General features: G+C 44.4%; 1 protein-coding gene across 5 annotated transcripts in view; it reads right to left on the minus strand.

Moving 5' to 3' along the window:
* Positions 1–2,909: 2,909 nt before the first annotated feature.
* meis2 (Meis homeobox 2) overlaps positions 2,910–21,069 on the minus strand; it is an 80,430-nt gene continuing 62,270 nt past the window's right edge. For 2 of the 5 annotated variants that reach the window (XM_022750387.1, XM_022750386.1), the window contains exons 10-13: positions 9,137–9,195; positions 7,210–7,320; positions 6,579–6,677; positions 3,211–3,297 (exon numbers count right to left, since the gene is read on the minus strand). In XM_022750387.1, coding sequence (XP_022606108.1) covers positions 6,619–6,677; positions 7,210–7,320; positions 9,137–9,195 — 229 coding nt within the window. In that variant the 3' untranslated portion in view covers positions 3,211–3,297; positions 6,579–6,618. Of the gene's footprint in view, positions 3,298–6,578; positions 6,678–7,209; positions 7,321–9,136; positions 9,196–21,069 lie in introns of all 5 variants that reach the window. The other 3 variants (XM_022750388.1, XM_022750391.1, XM_022750389.1) reach the window with 3 other exon arrangements.

Consider the following 21,069-nt stretch of genomic DNA (forward strand, 5'->3'; position numbering starts at 1 on the left):
CATATTTAGGCCAAAGTTAGAATAAACAAAATTACAAACAAAAAAAGCCACATAAGAATATTAAGAATACACATCTTATATTATGGCCGAAAATCCTAGCCAGGCCAGTTTGTGGAAGTGCACTAAATACAAATAATAAAATGATTATGATTACTTTTATTATTATGATTATGATTATGGTTATTATTATTATTATTATCATTATTATTTGAGATACTTTTTAATTTAAACACAGGATTAAGTCAGTGGTAAGCAGTGTTCCTAATAAAAATGAAAAGCCAAAATAATTGAAGAAAAATAGAAATTCAAAGCCACGAATCCAACAAAGCAGAAGTTTAAACTTCTTGGGGAAGGACAAAAAATATTTCAGCCGAAGTGATGTTGTCGTTTCTGCTTTAAGGCCATGAGCTGGATGGCCGCGGGCAAACACAGGCAAAGAGATGGAGAAAAAGAGAGGAGATAGCCTATCAAAGCCCATCTGTGTGCTCCTGCACGGCAGTACCAGGTGATGCCGACAGGCGGCGCTGCAAAACGGCAGAACAGAGCAGAGAGAGACTCGGAGGGAGAGGGCCAGCTATAGTTCCCGCTGTAGGAGCACTGGGGACAAGTCCTTGCTCTATTGTTTGAACGACAGTGATAGAGTGAAGGGTGAATTCATCTAAACTGAGTTAACTTGCTTTATTTGCAAATTAAAGTTATCCTACCTTATTATACAGGCAGAAATCTAAAATATTATTAAGTTTTATTTATTTTATTTGTTTCTGTAAATAGCAAACTGGGGTATTAAAAAAAGAAAATTTATTTATAATAAAACAAATGTTTTTCAGAAAAATTTGATGTATTTTTTCATGTCTATTCTGTCATTTTCATCCCTGGTGTTTAAGACCTAAAGGCCACAGTTGACCTCCTTTTATTTACCTCCACTTCAGTGCTGATAGTTTATGTTTTGGTCTAAAACTTGGTTGGTGGTAAATTTGCTGTGTAATTTGCACCCTTCATTTGCATTTGACAGTTGTTTATCATTTTGAGGATATGTTTGTGTGTCTAAATAAATTGCCATGGCTAGATATATTTCAAACACAATTTGTCATTGTCATTTAAAGAGGTTATTCAATAACCAAATGGGCAGCCTGGTTAAAATAAGCCATTGGTAATAGAGTGCTGGGAAAAATGGGAACTTAAATGGTATATTTTGATGACTATTTGCATAAGTAAAATTAAAAATTACATTGTTGACAGGCAACACCATGCCAAATGCACATTTTATAATAATAATAATAATAATAATATAATAACAATATTAATAATAATAATACTAATAATGCTGATGAACCAATTACTTGTATTAGTATTAAAATGGGAACATGGATAAAACTGTAACACAGTTAATCACACAAAAATCTAACAAAAATCAAAAATGAAATATTTATTACAGCATTTGTGACTGAACACCTTTTAAACATTACGTCACAGTCCTCATACAAGTATTTAATGTATTTTTGACAAAGCTTAAGGGAGACGGCATCTTATCATCTAGTGAGGAACACGTGCTGAAAAAGGAAGGAATTCATGGACATACAATATCAATGCCACAGCAGATCTGAAACTAGCAAAAACATTCTTTTTCAATTGAGGTAAACACATAGAATATCTAACATGAAACAATTAATAGACTGAACTCTGTACGAAGTTTGTTACAATATTCTCTCAGCTTTTTCCCCCAAAAGCATTGAGTTCATAATTTAAGTTTTTTTTTGTTTTGTTTTTTTTTGTTTTTTTTTTTTTTTTTTTTTTTGTTTTTTTTTTTTTTAGTTTTAGGGTTTTAGAGGGATCAACCATCAAATGCTTCTCCAGTCCCACAGAATCAACGTTTGTGTCAGTATTGTCCTTATGGCAAGAATGTTGATCCGCAGATAAAGAAGCGCCGTAGGATGTTGCTTTTCCACTATTAAGCTTCCTTCAATAGGCTCTTACCAATGAGAGTCCAGGGTACAAAAAATAAAATAATATTAAAATAAAAATGTATAAAACCAACACAATCCAGTGCTTGGGCAATTCAAACAAAGAACTTTTTTTTCTTTAAAACCTACAGGGCAACATTCATTCATGAACCAAAAAAAAAAAAAAAAGAGGGGCATGACAAATGTTCAAACTGAATCTTCTGGAGCGATCCGGTGTCATTTAGCAGCCTTTTCCCATCATGCCCTGTTCTTATGGGGGACAGGACCTGATTGCCCTCTGTGGTTTGGAGCCTTTTTGAGATGTTCCATCTTCTTATTGTTTTTTTTTTTTTTTTTCTTTTATAGTGCTGTGCTGCGAGACAGTTTCTCCTCCAGGAAGGAGCACACACAGTGTGAGAGAGAAAAGGTTAACCTTTAATTCTAAAACTAGTTCAGGAAACATAAACCATGTGATCAACAAAAAATGCACAAGTTTTAACTTATTTATCTATACTTTTTATACTACAGTAGTTATAACTCTTGGAGTCTTTCTGTTGTTTCTTTTTTAAATCTTCCAGAGTGATTTTATTTTAGAAGCGTTTGAGCGCGTCACATGAAAGTGTACTGAACATGTTTATGATGGTGTGTAAGTGAGTGTGCGAGAAGTGTGTGTTTTTTCGAATGCGTGCATCTGTCCATTCGTTGCACACGTGTACGTCAGAACATCCTCTGTTGATCTTAACCAAAAGCCCAAGACTTTACAAAGTGTTCTTGTCAGCTTGGTCCTCCGTTTGGATGAAAGTAACAAAATTGACAAGTTTAAAAAAAAAGAAAAAAAAAAAAAAAAAAAAAAAAAANAAAAAGAATTATCACAGCTCATCTGGAATTCTGTTTCTTTAGTGTCAAATTCTGGTCAAAAGGGTTCGATTTTTATTCTTAAAAATAGTCTCAAAATAGGATTTATTGTGAGCTGCTGCTTTCTTTTTTTTTTTACTGTTTTCTTGTAGTAGCTGCTGTTGTCGTGGTAGCAAAGTTCCCTTGTACTATTGGGCATGGATGTCCAGGCCTTGTCCTCCAGTACTGGGGTCAATGGGAGTGAGCAAAGGGGGTCTCTGTGCAGACATGGTCATTCCTGGGTGCGACAAGGGTCCTCCGTGCATCAGCATGGCGTGGTGAGGCTGGTGATGAGGGTGGTGGGCGTGGGGGTGATCGGGCAGGTACGCGTGGAGAGGGGGTCCGTGTCGGAGCTGGGAGGGGTGAGAGGTCATCTGATGAGGGTTGGTGTAAGTGGGTGGGGCCATGCTCATGCCCATAGGACCGCTCTGAGGTACGTACTCCCCTGGCATGCCTGGCAGACCTGAGAGGAAGACCGAAGGAGAGGAATGTGTTTACGCAGTCAATAAAATTATTTTCTCAGTGCAGCTTTGACATCCTCCTTCTCCATTAGCAGCCCTTAATTCAATTTCACTTCAACAACAAGGAGCTGAGCAGATTTTATGACACTGCGTCTGTGAATACAGCGCTTTTAGCTTCTGCAAGTTAAGAGAGACATTATTGCACTGGGCTATTTTAAGCTATGGTGAGTGGTTTACAATGCCCAATAGCGTTGTGGTCAGGTCTCAGGTTGGAAAATGATCCTCAGTCATCCACAGACACTGTAGTCCTGGAGGATGTGAGGAAAACCAACCAGCCGTATTGATGTGGAGAAGTGCTAATACTTTTACAAGTGGAACAGTTAATTCCCCAGCTGACTTTAGTGACAAACTGAACAGGCATTCTCTCTCGGGGACGTGCCTCTGTGAACATATTTGATTTGGAATTCCTTAAAGAAGTTATTAAATAATTTAGGACTTGGTTAGCTGCATCGCCAAGGCAGCGAGCATTAAGAGCTTGGTTCCACCCTTCATTGAGAGCATTTTAAGCGAAATGAAGTGCTGCTCTTGATGCACGCAGTGTGGGTTTTAGAGCTAAAGATGAGTAAAAGAGTAGGAAACAGCAGCAAGACAAAGTAACAAAGATAAAAGAAGAAGAAAGAGAAAGGAAAGGAAAAGGAGGTGGGGTATGTTGATGTCCCTTAAGATGGATTCCACTTCATATGTGCAGAGGCCTCAGCATGCTGGCATCTCTCACACTGTGACAGGACCCAGGACACAGAGCTGGCTCAGCAGTGCCACTGTTTGACTTTTCACACGGCTGTTTGTTGTAATCAGAAAGAAAAAAGTAAGATGTGGGGGGTTGCTCCTGGAGCCTGGGACTGGAGTATGGGAACATGGCTTGTCTAGAGGCCTGGACCTTGGGGAGAGACGAGTAAGAGCAGGGGGTCCCGCTGGAGCCAGGGGGCCTGGGTTCTGGGATTGGGTCTGGGCCGGCCTGCTTTGTAATGTGAACCCCTGGGGGATTAGAAGCTGTAATAGGAGGGGAGAGGTCGCCGCAAGGTCACTAGGCATGCTCACTCTCTGCATTCCTCCACCTTAGTACACTGCAATTAAGAAATTACACTGGAGGGCCCCGGTGAGGGGAAAAGGAAGAGGAGGAGGGCAGAAAGGAGAGAGGAAAGGAGAGACAGCAAAGGCCAAGATTAATGACCAGTCTCATTGGTTGAAAGCTGTGCCATTTTCTAATACTCCCTTTCCATGTCAGTTCATTTGAAATGCACATGTTTGTCAGAGCAGGTCTCTTAAAACCTCACTACTGAGGTCATAAAATAAATAAATCATTCAGGGTGTTGGGGTATGATGGGTGCCCTCACCTCCATATAACCTGGAGCAGCTCCTGTTAAAAGGCCCAGCAGATGTTTTTGACACTGTAAGCTGCTAATCTCCAGTCTTGTAAGCTGCAGTCATTCCGTTAAGTAGATCTGAGACCCCCCCTCCCCTCCCTTTATTAACAAGAGTGGTAAAACCATCTGAAGACAATAAGTGAGGACAGACTGGGCCTCTCTCTCGCTCCATCTCTGCATGCCTGCCTCCCTGGCTGGCTGTGCACTTCTGTTATGGCACAGCAGTCCTGCTCAATGGCTGGCCATAATTAAGTACCAAATATACCATATTGTGTGGCTGTGTAATCAAATCAAGAGAGGATAATATTCCTCTGTATTAAGCTATTAATGTAATTGGTCATGAAGCATAAAGTATGTTACGTAATTAAATAGTCTCAAAATTATATAGCCCTATATTAAGAATTAGCCAACCTGAGCAAATGTTGTCTCTGTGTGGCTGTTTTAGGGAACATTGCTTCCTGATTTTTTTTTTTTTTTTTCCCTGCTGCCATTAGCAAAGACAGGAGGGGATGAGAGAAAACGAGTGAGAGACAGAGAGAAACAGAGGAAGAGAGAGAGAGGAAGCAAGGACTAGAGGGGTGAAATGATCTCTGTCGGCAGAATTGCCGCTGTGACCCTTTGGAAAATCCAGTCTCCATTTACATATAAAGGGTTCTTTTAATCAAGGTAAGTGTTATTATATTGTGCCTCATTGGGCAAGGGAGTTTAGGTGTTAAATAAAATCTCTTCTGCCCTGCCGCCTTTGGGATGTGATATGTCTTGATTTTTCAAATGTCAGCACTGTGGCACTAGCGGGAGGCGGAATGGCCAGCTTAATCAGACTGCCGCCATTTAGCTGTATAGGGATTGTGTGTATGTGTGTGTGTGTGTGTGTGTGTGTGTGTGAGAGAGCCAGAGAGCCAGAGAGACAGTGACACGGAGGGACTGTATCTGTATGTGTGAAACAGTTCCCCTCCTTTTTAGATGCAGCCATGCTTGTGTCTACAACCTTATAAATTTATCTCAATGTCTCCCTGCTCTTGTCTGTGAGTCTCAGGTCAGGCTAGTCACTGGCCCCCGCCCCCCCTTTAAATCGTCTCCCTCCAGTAAAAAATAATCAAAAACACAACCCCGACGCATCCAATCCCCACGGACCCCCCCATTCCACCTCCCACAACAACATGCACCTGCACGCACACACACACACACACACACACACAAACTCATTCCTCCCTTTACACAGCTCAAACCAAACCCCCAGTGAAGGATCGGCCATGTCACCCATGGCCCGTATATCTCGCTCAGGACCGTAATGTACTGCGGTGTTCCCGTCTTTGCATATAAGATAATTTGGGCATCAATCCTTCCCCAGACAGATTTATGTCACTCGGAGGACAGTTTCACTTCTCCTTCTTTATCGCTTCACTGGAGCCTGCTTAATTTCTCCCCGTCAGCCCCTTCCCCTGGAGATGTTATTTTTTCCCTAAATGTCCAACATTTGCATTGGCTGTCCAGGATGGGGAGAGCGATGGCGCTGTTGTGATAAATAAATTTGTGCATGCCATGCCAGGTTGTTTCGTCCGCTCCTTCTTCTGTTGTTGTTCCTGTTGTCTGGCGCCACAAGTCCGGTCCTCTCTGTCCCAGGACGGTTCCCCCTTTTTCCCAAGTCTTCTACACCCCCCCCAACCGCTTAAAGCATCTTGCTCAAACAGTCCTGCATGCTAGCTCATAGTTGTTGATGCTGTGGGGGCTTGCTACTAAATTATGGCCAGGGTAAGAAAGAGTAGTGCTGGAGAAGTGAAAGGGAATTGTGGGTGGAAAATAAAATAAAACCCACAGCCCAAAAGTGTAAAATACAAGCAAAAGAGCCCAGTACTTACTTCCCCCTTTTTCTTTGCGTTTTGCTTTACAAGATGGAGGTTACATGTAGTGCCATTGCCCATCCATGCCCATATTCATCCCCATTCCACTCATAGGCCCTAGAAAGAGGAGATAAACGCCAGGAAAAAGGTCAGCAGGAGTTTGAATCACAGACAGGTCAGAGGATGCCCACTCATAGAGAGGATGAGGTTGGTTAGTGTTAGATGGGGAATGACAGGGGTGGGGGAAGAGGAAGATGTGAAGAAGTGGCATTCGTGTTTTTATTTTGCATTGCATCCCACAAATCCCTTTTTTTTTATTATCATCAATTGTGAAGCATATTCCCAGATGTGTTAGATTAGAGGAAAAAAAAAACACAAGCAAGACAGGCAGCAGACAGTCTGGGGAACGGTGGGTGGGGGGGTGCCTTTAAAGAGAAGTGTTATAGTGTTTGTGTAGCACTTGTTAGCATTAGGTTTATGTGGCTGACTCGGGGACCTGCTCAGTGCTGCGACTGTGACTAAATCTCATGCTTCAGACAAGAGGATCAGTGTTGATCAGATCTACGATAACGGAAGGTGAGACTGTTGTCTAGTAAAGCAGGCATGACAAAGGGAAGTGGGACAGGCGGAGAGAGGTGGACGGACTTACCGGCTGGTCGGATCCCCATGTGTTGCTGACCATCCAGCACGAAGCTGCCCATTGGCTGGCCCTCTGGACTGTATGCTGCTCCTTGGCTCACTGAAGGATCAAGAAGAAAACCTGATTGTAGTCAAAACGTGGACATGAAAAAGGGAGGGGGGAAGAAGAAGAGAAAACACACCAGACAATCAGCAATTGTCCCAGCTCCAGCCCAAACATACTGTAAGACATTGTGCTCATGTTTGTGGACCGCATTGACTGACGTGTGGCATGCAAACACGCATACAGTAGGTCCTCATGCAGGCATGCATACATGCAAGCACAATACACACACACACACACACACTCGCGCGCACACTCTGCCAGTGTCATTCAAAACCACACTCACAGGAGATACATTGTTCTCTAACCGACAGAAGAAAGCATGCAGTTTGACAGGATGAGAAGAATTTCTGCCACGGCAGGCAATTCACCCAGTCAGTTCTCAAATAGATCAGTAGTGATGTACAGTACACAGTTTCAACATGTCTACTCTTAAACATAAGGTAGAATACAATTCCACGTAACATAACATACAATCTAAAGACGTAGATAATCCCAAAGCTGCTTAATCATTCAATATTATGATTTACCTGATTATCGGTCATTTAGAATCAAAAGTAGCTACCAATTAGCTAATTTGTATCTTGTTTTGTTTATTATCAGCCCTAATGAACTAATGCTCTTTGGAGACTGTAGAAAACTGTGTATTCCGGGGCTATAACAGCATTATCTTGGATAATCTGTAATTCGTAAAGATTAGGGGGAGCTGTTAGTCATGCTATTTTTGTAGAGATTGTTGATTGGCACGTATTGGTTGCATATCTGACAAATATGCCACAGAAAAGCGCAGCGACTGCAGAAAGAGTCGCCCACATTTGTAAGTGCATCTCATTTTAATCACGGCTCATGTTCGTTTCAACAATCTCCACCCCGGCGTGTAGGGACCTTTTTAAGACGGGGAGCTTGCTAATCAACAAAAACAGCTTTTCCCTCCCTGAGACAAATTACTTGGCTTCTTTTTGGTAATGCCACAGTCAATGAAGCTTAGGGTGACTGAATCATTCCACAGGAACACAGAGTGGGGTGTTTACTACTCACTTTGTGCTTTTTGTAATCTGATCACAATACATATGTGAAATAAATGTGCTACAAATTAACAAAATGTAGCTTTCCATAATCTGTTCTAAAGAAATGGAAATCTTTCCCTGTATAGACGTTAAATCAAAACATCATATTTGATTTCATCAAAGCGTCACAGAAAACTAAATTCTCCCTCCTAAGGCCAGTTTTCATGACTGAAAATACTCTAACCGATGCTATTAACTGAAAATCTGACTGACTAGCTATGCAGTGGTCTTGAAATTTCAAATTTGAAATTTCAAGACCCGCAACCCCCCACCCCTCCCTCTCTTAACCCTGGACTGGAATAAAAAAAAAATTAAAAACAAAACAGCTTAAAAAAGGAGATAACTCATAAATTGCTGCTAGCGTTTCTGGCACTCCTCTTGTGTCCAATTAGCAATTCACAGAGAGAGTGCTAATACACCTCTCTCTCCACTTAGACTGGGAAATCTCCAATTAGAGTCAATCAGTAAACGGCCCGCACCACTGCTGAACACATCTCATTGAGAAAATGGAAAAGCGGGATGAAGGGAGGGAGAGTAGGAGGAGGGAGTAGAAGGGATTTTTTTTTTTGGGGGTGGGTGCGGGTGGGTGGGGGGGAGATGTAGGGTACCCCTTAAAAAAAAAATCTGGGCTCCAGGCATGATGTGCATGCCAGTAAAGGATTTGGAAAGGGTGTCTTCATGCTGAGGAGAGAAAGGGAGAGAAGCAGTACTCTACTGTACGTTGGGTTGGGTTGTACTTTTATTGTAATTTTTTTTTTTTTTTTTACCTGCTCGATTTGACTGGTCAATCATAGGCTGTACTATTCTTCTCCTGGCGTTAATGAACCTGGCAAAGAGAAAAAAAGAGAGAGAGAAGAGAAAAACAAACATTAAATCACCCTGCATTCACACCGAGAAAGATTCATCACAAGCCACCACAAAGACAAAACAGTTTTGCATGACTTAATGGCAACATTAGCCACCGAGTCCTTGAGAGAGGCGCGCACAACAAAACAGCAACAAACAAAAGGGCAATTGTGTGCTGACTTGGGAACCCAGTGAGGGATACCTTTAATGTTCCTTATGATCTATTCCCCCCTCTTTTAATAAAGCTTTTGATTACGTTTGGTTGCTATGGGCACCAGGGAGACATTCCTCAAGTATTAAGTGTAGCTTGGGCACAGAAGAACCCTCATCGTGGCACATCCCCTCTTCCCTCCGTCTTTTTCAGTCGCTCCTGCCGCCGGTTGCACACATCACACACCGACTTTAAACGCAGTGTACAGTATCCTGTCTACGGTTCCTCCTCCAAAACAATGTTATTCCTGCAGGGTTATCACCCATTGGAATATCAAAGTAAGCTTCAAGTTAGCAAAGTGCAGGATACAAATGGTTCCTTTCATTACTCCCCATCACTCCACCCCCACCTCCACCATTCCCCTCTGTGGGACCCCCACTCTGGCTGCATTGTAGGGGGCTCTGCTCCCCTTCCAGCTGTCTAGAAATGAGGACCAGGCATGGGCCACTCCGTGCTTTCACAAGGTATTGTTATGTCAGCGAGCCCATCAATTAGGCTGTCTGAAGTTTTATCACCACCACAGCAGCGAATAAGTGCAGCTCCACAAAGCCTCCCCAGCCGGCCTTGCTCCTGTGGCTTTTCCAGCGTAGAGCCAGAGGTCATTTGGAGGTGACTGCCAGCCAGGGGCAACCTTTTTAACTTGGAATGGGATGCCACGGGCTGTGTCAAACGCAAGCTGGCCACTCAGGTCAAGCAGGCTCTCCACCTTTCTCTCTTTCTTCCTCTCTTCTGTCTTTCTCTCATTCACGTTCACGTACTAAAAACGTTGTGTGGACTTAGCACTACAGGTACCACCATGTGGTTGATATTAAAGAGGGGTTTCAAATCACGTTGGAGCTGTCCAGGATGGAGTCCTTTGCTGGTTCCAAAAAAGCAGAAGAGAGAGAGAGAGAGAGAGAAAAAAATAAAACGCCCCCATCCGCCCTTTCTGACGTACGAGCCACGGCACCATCAGTACGGCTAAAGAACTGGTCATTAGAAGGAAGGGAGAGCTGGAACCAATTTGGGCTCCTAATCCCCCATGAAGCCCTGATACCTGCCCTTACTTTCTCCAATGAACTTAAACGCCTGTAATCTGCCCGGCTCAAAGTGACATGGTTAAACGTACAAAATGCACGGTTGGGAAAAGAGAGACGCGGTGCTCATTTGCCAGGGGGCATCCAGAGTGCAGCTACGCAGGGGTGCCGCGGGCCCCTGAGAGAAAAAGATGAAACACATCCATATGAACATAAGGGAGAAGGAAAAGAGGAGGATGGGAGGGGAGGTGTGCGAGTGAGAGAGTTGGATGAGACATTATATGATTCTAATGCCTGATTTTTGATTTAAAGGAGGAATAACGATCAAGTTTTACTAAGTGTGAAAGTATTTTAGTAGAATAAAAGGGACAAAGTTTTCTTAGATATCTTTGCTGTCAGAAATGCCTGCAGTACTTATGAGAGAAAGACGCTTCAAGCATCAAAACCAGCTGAGCAAGTAAACAGTAAGACATTCCAGGTATCACACTCCCTCTTTATGCTCGGAGTACAAGGCCTGCCAAAATATATGTCCTGCTTTCTCCCTTCCTAGACACACAGAGGGGCTCAAAATCACAACCATGTGCATTCTTACCTATTCTGGGACATAACCATAAACACATAATGTTAGGAATGTTCTTCCCAGGTGCCAAATTTGCCCTTATGGTTTCCAGTGACTGCAGAGGAAATACTCTATGTACTGGAGAGTATACTGAATCAAAGTGCCATTTTCACATTTCTTTTTTTTTTTTTTTCCCGAAATGTTCCTTTGAAAAAAAAAAGAAAAAAAAAAAGTGTTCTTCCTCTTGTGTTTTTCCTGCTTCTTGCAGGAAACATATAACATAAAGTATACGGAAAAATGTTTAGCTACCAGAGTGTCTGCTCTCATTGAAATGGTAATTATTTAGAATGAAAGCAGTGTAGACAAACAATTGGATATTTAAATATTTTCCCTACAAGCTGCTTCTGAGATGGACATGCTTCTTGTCAACATTCCCTGTTGGCTAAAAACCACCATATTACACACACACACACACACACACACACGCGCACACACCCACAAAGGCTCTGTTTTTGTACACTAAACAAGTTGCCACAGTAACCAGGAGGCGAAGCGGTGCACTGGAGGGAGTGGGGGGTGACCAAGGGCCCCTCTCGTGGTGGCCTCAGAGCACCTTTTATCAGTCTGAGTAAAGCCAATTGAGATTATCAGAGCCAGGCCTGATAACACTGTTTTCCCTCGACCCGTGAGCTGCTAATGGTGTGTGCTTAGAACAACACAACCAGGAATCCTCCGGAGATGAAGGCCAGTCAACTTGGATGGACAGCTAGATGGATGGATCTGAGGACCCAAGGCCCTGAGAGAGACACGGAGGTTGACCACAGGGACTCAGAATTCCCAAGCACTCGCTAAAACATACATGCGCGTTGTAAATCTACACATCGACACCGTGGACATGACCACAACCACAGCCAGTGTGTCCATAGGCTAACCAGAACACAGGAGGCTCACAGGGGACACTAGCTTAAAAAACCCGTGTTTTATTATCTACATCTGGTGGTCTTGCTTATTATGGCCTGCCTCTGCTGAATGTTAGAGCACAACCAACTCGCACACATGCACACGCAGTACACAGAGTACCTCTCAGCATGGGAACTCCATGCTGTCTTCAAACAAATAATTAAAGGCAAGGTTAGGGGGTCGTGCAGAGGTCATTCCTTGGGATACAGCTCAGAATGTGTGTGTATTACCCCGGCAGAAAGAGGGCTGGTGGGGGCAGTGAACCTCTGCTATTTAATGTGGACGACTGTTTCTCCCAGCCAGTAAGTCTGCAAAAACTGCACTTGCGGTGCTAAGCATGCTTTGGAGTGTGCATGTGAACATTTATGCACGTGTCAGTCAATATGTGTGTATGTATATGTCAGCGCATTCTTCACACACTACTGCCAATTGGCCTACAGTAGCCCTTCCTGCTGAAATGCCTGCTGAATTGGCGTGAGCGACACGTGTACAAACATGTGTTACGCTCAGATACAATATAGATCTCCACTGGAGGACTAAGAAAGCAGTTCCATGATTATATAGAGCGGCAAGTTTACTAGTGTGCGAGTGTTGAGGCTGTGCATGTCGCAGAGCAAAATAACAGGCAGATATGAATGATGGAGCCAGAGCAGCAGGAGTCCACTTGACACAGGGTCTCCGCTAGGCTGGATCAACACGGCATCCCTGGTTACTAATATCTGCTCACACATGGGGGGGCTTCAGAGAGTTCCTGCTTAGGTGTTAAATACCCTGGCTAGCATACAATGTTATGCTATACCCTGTGTGAGTGTGAGTGTGGGGGGACTGAGGGTAAGGGGATGTTAGAAACAGAAGAGGAGGTCTCGGGCTAAGAGTAAACTTACGTAATTCCGAAACATAACATGTGCCTCTATTTAAAATTGAAGTCCTTCAACTTTATGAAACCTCCCTTTAATACAACAAACCGATTGCATCATCACCGTGAGACAAACAGATGTTGACAAATACTATGGATGTCTACTGGAAGTTTGAAGATGAAATCCCAGCAAACCACTGTGTCTCACTCAGTGCTTCCATTTATTCTGTTTTTTTTTTTTTTGTTTTTTTTCTTGCTTCCTCATCTCGATCTGTCATAAAAGACTTGTTTCTGGTTAACTGACTTGCAGCCACACCTGGTAACTCGCTCCTGTTGTCAGCATTCCTTCCCTGAGAAATCGTCATGCCAAACCACCCTACCCTGGAGCACAGCCAAGAGAGAGAGAGAGAGAGAGAGAGAGAGAGAGAGAGAGAGAGAGAGAGAGAGCCTCGCTGCTTGGCTGGCCAATTGCTGTGGAGATCGGAGGAAACCCAACCAATCAGGAGTGGGGTCACTCGTTTGACGAGTTTGTGATGAAAGAAAGAAACCGACCCAGAGCCGGAGCGAGACAAGAGAGAGAATCAGAGAAATATTAAACACGTCTTCTGCACGAAACGAGCGCCCGAACTGCTCCAAATGTAGTCCTCTAGAGCGTTCACAGAGAGGCAGGCGGCTTTGATATTGTGACACAGAAATCGTTGGCAGTTTATTGCCTTCATGGCTGACCTGCACATGCCCATTTCGATAACTCGTATGCCAGGGACAGGGGAGGTCAGTTTCCGTTTGTCAGTCAAATTCCTGGGCCCCTGTCTGTCTTTACAGGAAGATTAGATGCAACACAATCCGAACAAGAACGTGCTGAACTCAATCCCCGATCACTGCTTGCAAACATGACTGTCCTCTGGTTCCTATTAAAGCTCATTGCTTCCATACTTCCGCTTCAGACAGAAATAAAGATTCCAAACCCCCAGCGATTGAGTCACAACTCACTGGTATCAAAGGAGGAAGGCTTTAGTTTGATCCTCTCCCCCCAAAAAGGAAAGACAGGCAGAGGGGAGTAAAAACACTCAATGTCCTTTGACCAGGAAGTGCATGCAAATTAACCCCATGAAGAGGGTGTGTTTAGTATAAGCAAACATTAATTATAGTCCGGTCAGACAGTGGGGCAGTCTGGGACTACTGAACCTCCAACACTGATCTACTGTAGTGTCAACAACACTGATTGAATCAGCTCACATGGTCCTAACAGGCCCCCTGTAACAGTTTATACATAGCTTGCCACCAGACTGAACCTACAGTATCTGTGGATTTATCATAAACTATCACAAAGGGGCTTTTCACGGGCTGCACTCTTCCAGGATGACGATAAAGGACAAAGAGATAGGGTAGGAACAAGGAAGCTTCCTCAAGCTCATCCTATCAGAGACAGAGTTTCCCTTTTTCTATCCCTTCTTCCCTTCTTTAAGTTAAAACAGGAGTCAAGAGACATAAGCCGGGGCGAACATTACCTCACTCCCGTGTTTGATTTAGTGCAGATGTGAAGCGGAGCGAGGCAAGATCGTTTTTTAGGAACGTCAGAGAGGGCCCACGTTTAGGGCAGCCACTGTGTTTACATAGTTTTACCTCTGTCTCTCTCTCCCTCGCTCCCTCTTTCTCTCATCCACCGAGCCTCCATACCCCCCTCCACACGCTTTTGTCTCCCTCTCAAAGGGGGACTGTTTCACCTCTCCTCCATGGACTTTCACTGACCTGTTTTTCTTTCCCTTTTTATTACTCCACTCATTGCCCTTTTGTGGCACCCCCCCACCCCCGCCCCCCTCCCAGCCCTATATGAGTAACATTTGCATTGCTCTGTCAGTCTAGCTGCAGAAGTCATTCCTCTCTGAAACCCGGGGAGTACGAGTCATTAAGACTGGAGTGGAAAATCAGACAAAGAATTATATATTTGTGTTGCAAACTGACACGATTTAACGAGCAGCTAATTAAAATAAATCAATAGCACTGCGGCATGCTCGCTCTCTGTCTGTCTCTCTTCCCTCCATCTGATTTTCTGTCAGCACCAAAGAGGTGGAACACTGCAGTGTGGAGCGCTATGCTATTCTACTGATGTTTTTACCCTTAAAATCAGGCGTCAACTACTGGCCATGCATTACGATGAATAAGTGAGAACTCAATGGCTCGTATACAATAGAGGGAGGGAAAAAAATATCTAGCAATAATCTCAGGAATAACTCTATGAACTACAACAGCAGGACAAACAACAAAAGAAACAAACATAGACATCTCTCCCTCTATTTACCCTCCCATCTAACACCTTCTCCCCTCTTCCCCCTGTCCAGTCAGGGCATGTCACCCCTGGGCCTTGCAGTCCAGCAGCCTGACCCCTACATGGCGGGCTGTGCGGCCCCAGCTGCTGACTGTCCGTCAAACACCTCCAGAGCAGCGTTGGGCCAGGAAGACCACGCTTGTTGCCCCTTTGATCCGGCAAGCAGCAGCTGCTGCTCCACACAGCAGCACTTTGTTCCTCTGTCTCCTTACCACACTCTGTCCTACGGCACAAAAACACTGACTCCAGTGCAGAAAGTGGAGGGAGAGAAAGGAGAAGAGGAAAAATGTGGAGGGGGGGGGGCATTAAGAAAAAAAAAAAAAAAAAACTCACCCGTTTTCTCTTCCCTACAACATCAACAAGCTCTGACAACGGCAGTGGGGGTTTTTCTTGGCCCCGACACAGCTTTCAGGCATCTCCTCCTTAACGCTTCACCCTCCCTTCTCTTTTAAGAGATATGATAGTTATTGTTCAAATCAGCCAGGGTGAATGGAATGGACCGAGGCCAAGCCTGCCCCAGGCGTCAACACACCTGTATGAAAGAGACCTTATTGTAGCAACCCAGCATGGCTAACCTGCCCTAGCTCTACCAGTTTTGTGATGTTAGGAGGGAGGGTGGAATCATCTCCTCTTTCTCTTTCTCCCAGACAGTCCCCTAATATTTCCCTTCATTAACCTTCATTTCCTTAGAGACCGGCACCTCTGACCTGGAAAGTTTTTACTAACGCTGTTATTTTTGATTATCACCACTAGACACGGGGATTAAGGAAAGAGTTGATCCACATCTCCCTTGTTCTCTTACTCTTACTCTTACCCCCCCCCTCCTTAAGATAACACCTTATTAACGTGCATAGGTGCACAAAAGGTATTCTCTGCCTGCCCAGGAGCTGAGGGACCAACAGCTGTGTTCTCCGCTGTTTGAAGAGCGTCTGAAAACATCCAGCACATGTCAATATGAGCCGCCGTCAAAGGTTCCAGTACATAGCACATGACAGAGGTCGTCAGCGCTGGAAGGTAACGTTCATTCCTCATAAGCCAGCTTCTCACCTTTTGGGTGGGTGAGGGCTTCCTGCTTTCATGCAGGGCCAGCAAGAAATAGAACAGAGACATACTGGCAGGCTGGCGCGCACACACACACACACACACACACACACATGCTCAAACAACACGGGGGGGGTAGAATAAAATAAAAGAAAGAATGAATCCAGCACTATCAGTACCCCAGCCTACCCATCAGGCCTCCTGAGAGGAGTGGGTGTGCTCACAAAATCACCCCATTTAATCAGTGATGAGTGCCACCCCTGTCGCCCAGATTTCCCGTTTTTCCCACAATGCCAGGCCCATTGGGCTCCTTTGTATGTCTCTGTGGGGAGGGCAGGTATAATCTCCGTTTCCATCCACATCTCACTCCAATCATACCAATGTGTGACTTTTTTAGCCTCTCTGTCTCTTTCCTGCACTATCTCTCCATCTCTATTTCTTTCACCCTCTCTCTTTTTTTTTTTGTCTCTTGCTCTATCGTCTTCTGCTCCCTTTCATTCTCAACCCTTTTTTCCCTCTCTGCCTGGTAATCGAGTGAGAGATTCCGCGACTCTGTGACTCCCCCTTATTGTCAGATATCAAACAGGGCGGCTTTGTGGATTACCAGGGGAAGCTGATAATGACATGATAGAGGCGTGATATTTCAAACAAAATTGAGTGTCAATTGCCTGCATCGTCTAGGCAACACAAGTGTCTGCGTTGCAGCAGCCAGGCAGGAAATAAGGCCAATCTATTTCCTTTGCTTCATATCAAACGTCTCTCTTCTCCCTCCTTTATAAGACTATAATGGGTTCAGCTCAAAGAGAAGAAGAGGGGGCCTGTCAAGAGGGGCTTCAACAGTTACATCCTTACGCAACACACATACATGCTTGGGTACACTCTGAGCATGCAGGTGCTGCACATGTACACACACACACACACACACACACACACACACACACACACACCCACACACACACACACACACACACACACACACACACACACGCAGACATGAACTTATGCTACTGAATTTCAAATGCATTAGCAGAAGTCAAAAAGCAGAGCCAATGGGAGGTTGTAGAGGGAGGGTGCCCCCATTTTACCACCCCGCCCCCAAACATATATACCCATGCACATGCTCTCTTTGCTCTTGCCGCTTACTCCCCCCCCTCCGCCTCACACTGCTGTACTATTACCCATGAATTTAGGGCAGTGAACTGCACAGCAGTTTGAGCAATTAAAGAGTGACACCTAAACCTGGTGGGTAGACTGTCAAGATTCTCTAATGCCTGAGTTTAGGAGCCGCTGCACTTGGAGCCCGACAAGTGTGGAGTACAGTATTCCATGTATGTGTGTGTCTCTGTGTGTGTGTGTGTGTGTGTGTGTGTGTGTGTGTGTGTGTGTGTGTGTTTTTGGAAAGGGATTCTCCCTCCCACTGGGATGTCATCATCTTCTCATCATTGTGTCTCTGGCGTGCGAGTGAGTGTTTCCACCAAACACGTTTCCATGATGTGTCTGAGTGAGTGTGCTCACATCAATCTACATATTACTGACCACGAGCCATCAGTCGAATGCTATGAGCTTGCCTCTGACTTCGCCTATTGAATAATTAATCTTAAGTTTCAATTGCACATAATTGCTTTGACATACATAAGTCGCGAACGCACAGGCTAACAAACAACCATGTGGTGGCACGGTCAAAAGCAGAGTTTAGGGCTAAAAAGCCCAGCAGCAGGCTGGTGATATAAATAGCTGTTGTTTGTGGAGGGCACTGCTGGCAGATGCAGCAGTGACACTGTGGAGCAGACCACAGGGACTCTGATGTGCCTGGTGGCCTGAAGCGAGCCCTCAGCCTCTCAGATCAGCTCTACCACTGACTGTCTACAGCTTTGACTGGCCTCCTTCATATGTCACAGCCCGAAACAAGTAAAACAATCTCTGTGTCTCACCAAAGCCAAATTCAATTTAGCCGGCACTGCACAATATGCTCCTTGAAATTGAGTCTGTGAACTGTCATGAGTGATTCTTCCCAAGAAGGGTTCAGCAATTACCCCAACATACAGATGACCCCATTCTCCAAAATGTTTTATTTGTATAGGTTAAGATATAAAAGAAAAAAAGAACCTAACCAGAGATGAGTTATACATTAACATCGGCGATTATTTCAGTGTAACTTCTTGGCAAATGGCAGATACATTCTGTATGTTTGGAGACTTGCTTTTTCCTTCACCTCATACCTTAGGAGGAAGCTGAACAAAGTCATGGTAACAAGGAGATGATAAAGCAGATATGTCTTCGGGGGGTTACAGGCAGACACCCTCTACCCCCCACCAGGGGAAAGGCATTCCCCCCGCCCTCCCTCGCCACCGCACATGCTCACGCAGACTCCCAATTGAAACATCATCATCAGTAATGGGAGGAATAAATATTCATAAGGCCGGGAAGAGAGAAACCCTAGATTAGGGTAATATACTCCTCATTGTTCTCCCCCTTCCTTTCTCCAGCTTTTCCTCTGTATCTCTGCAGCTTGTTATGCATGTAATAGCGTTGCCTAATAGTGGTTAATTCCTCTGATAACTTCATCAAAGTGCATGCACATGTGTGCTTCTGTGTGCATGGTGAGAATGTGGCAGCAAGCCGCACCGTTTATTTCTCACCTCTCCCAAATTGCAAATTACCGGGTTTGATATCTGCAAGATTTTGGGCAACGTTCCAGTTAAGATTGGATTGTTTTTGTGGAGAGGTCCTGTGACTCCCTTCCTCCGTCCCTCCCACAGTCCCTCCCCTTTTCTGCTTGGCAACGACTCTACTGATATCTCATCCATAACAGGCCTGAACTGGGCCAGAGCATGGCTTAAACAAACAAAGGGCTATATTGATTTATAGGGTCTTCCATGATGGGCTTATTGGCCTGCACCTCAAAGCCACAGAGGGCACCAGGCCATGAATCACAGCTTCACCAAATACACACACACACACACATACACACACACACACACACACAGGTAAGAATCAAGAAGCATTGTTAAGGATGTGATTACAACTCTTTTCGCCCATTCATATCCAGAAACACTCGCTTTCATTGTGTCTTAAAGGAAGGGGGTCGGGGGGGTTGAGTTTGACACCACACAAACAAAAGCAAAGAGAGAAGAGCATGTTTATTTACATGCTGTTACTGTATATCCACAGACACACAGGGATAGAGGGAGTGCAAAGTGTGAAAAAAAAGGGGGGAGGTAAAGAAAAACAGAGAGCAGGAGAGAGAGAGAGAGTGAGAGAAAGAGCATGCCTGGACAGAGAGAAAATACCTTGTAGAGGTTCACAGAGTTTAAAGAGCTCAGCCAGAGAAGGAGCTCCTGTCCTCTCTTGTTCTTACACACACACACACACACACACACACACACACACACACACACCCTCGAGGCCATTCTGTTACACCTGGTCACCTTTATCCCTTTTAGTCTAACCATACTTCTCTGACCCACACACCCCACCCCATACTCTCACCCCCTCCCTCCAAAAACATACACCATGCACACAAACATATACACAACATTCAGTCGTCCTAAACACATCACCACCAAGACACACATAGCAGCAGCCTGTGGCTAACACACAGCTCCTTTGGCTATCTCCCTCAGCAGATAAAAGTAATTATTCCAAATCTACTCTGTCAGGTTGTCTGATCCTCTGGGGCCTCAGTTTAAATCTCTCTCTCTCTCTCTCTGTCTGTCTCACTGCCTCTTTCTGTCTCTCGGTCATAAGCCACAAAAAGAATCTGTGCCAACTGACCTCCAGAGTAAAAACATAAACAGAGCGCCTAGCCATAAAAACACATATAGCACCATAGCAGCTGAAGCACATGGCTTTCTTTGTGAAAACAGACCTTTCCAAACAACTACCAGACCTTAAGTTAGATTTCTCTTTAAATGCATGACTTCAACACTAATCAAATCCACTAAAAAAAAAAAAAAAAAAAGCAGTGATCAAACCTGGTGCTCTAAACAACTTTGAAAAATCACAAAAAATGCATTACATCATCTAGCATACAATCCAAAGGACTTATGCACCTATTCAGACGCCTAGTCCCTCTGTTGGCACTTGCCGTTGGCACCCATGTTAGGCTTTAGAGCTAAATAGCAGGCCAATATCCCAGGCTTTCCAGCTGCACGCCCTGAAAGCCCATGGAGAAACCATTCGTCCCAATGAGCTCTAAAGGCAAATGGAAGCTCATAAACAGAGACTTGACTGTATAGACTTTGCATTTTATCTTTCAGCAGTTTCCCCTTTTATGAGCCAGGGACCCCTATAACAAGGGGGAGGAAGGGAGGGATGAGCAAGATGGGAGGATGGCAGGGAGAGAGCAAGGATGACAGTAAGGATGTTAAGAAAGAAGACGATGGCAGAAAAGAGCAGAAGAATAAGAATGAGGTACAGGTTGGAAGAATGAGACGGAGGAGAACTGGGGTCACAAATCTTGCTGCTATTCTAGAACGTGACATCTTCGCTCGTTTGCGGCTGCTCATTAACAAACAATACTGCTGTGAAATTGGTTTAATGACAAAGTAATAAAATTGCTATTCTGCTCACAGATGGCCTCAGGCACAGGGAGATTCTGGCAGACTTACTGTGGCTGCCCGTATGCATTAAGCTGCTTGTTCATGAAAACAGCATCCTACTACTATCTTTCTCACTATCACCAACCTTTTTTTTTCTTCTTCTTCTTTTTAACTTCTTTCTCTTCCTGCAAATGAAATAAATTAACCTACTTTCCTCCCTTCTATTCTCCTTGAATTCTCCCTCTCCCACATTCTCACCCTCTTGCTCTCCCTCTGAGTCTCTCTCTCTCCTCTCTCTCTAGTGTATTCTCTTTCTCGTTCTCCCTCTTTCTCTCTCTCTCTCT

The sequence above is a fragment of the Seriola dumerili genome, unplaced genomic scaffold (assembly GCF_002260705.1).
Source record: "Seriola dumerili isolate Sdu_G_001 unplaced genomic scaffold, Sdu_1.0 BDQW01000149.1, whole genome shotgun sequence".
Classification (NCBI taxonomy): Eukaryota; Metazoa; Chordata; class Actinopteri; order Carangiformes; family Carangidae; genus Seriola; species Seriola dumerili.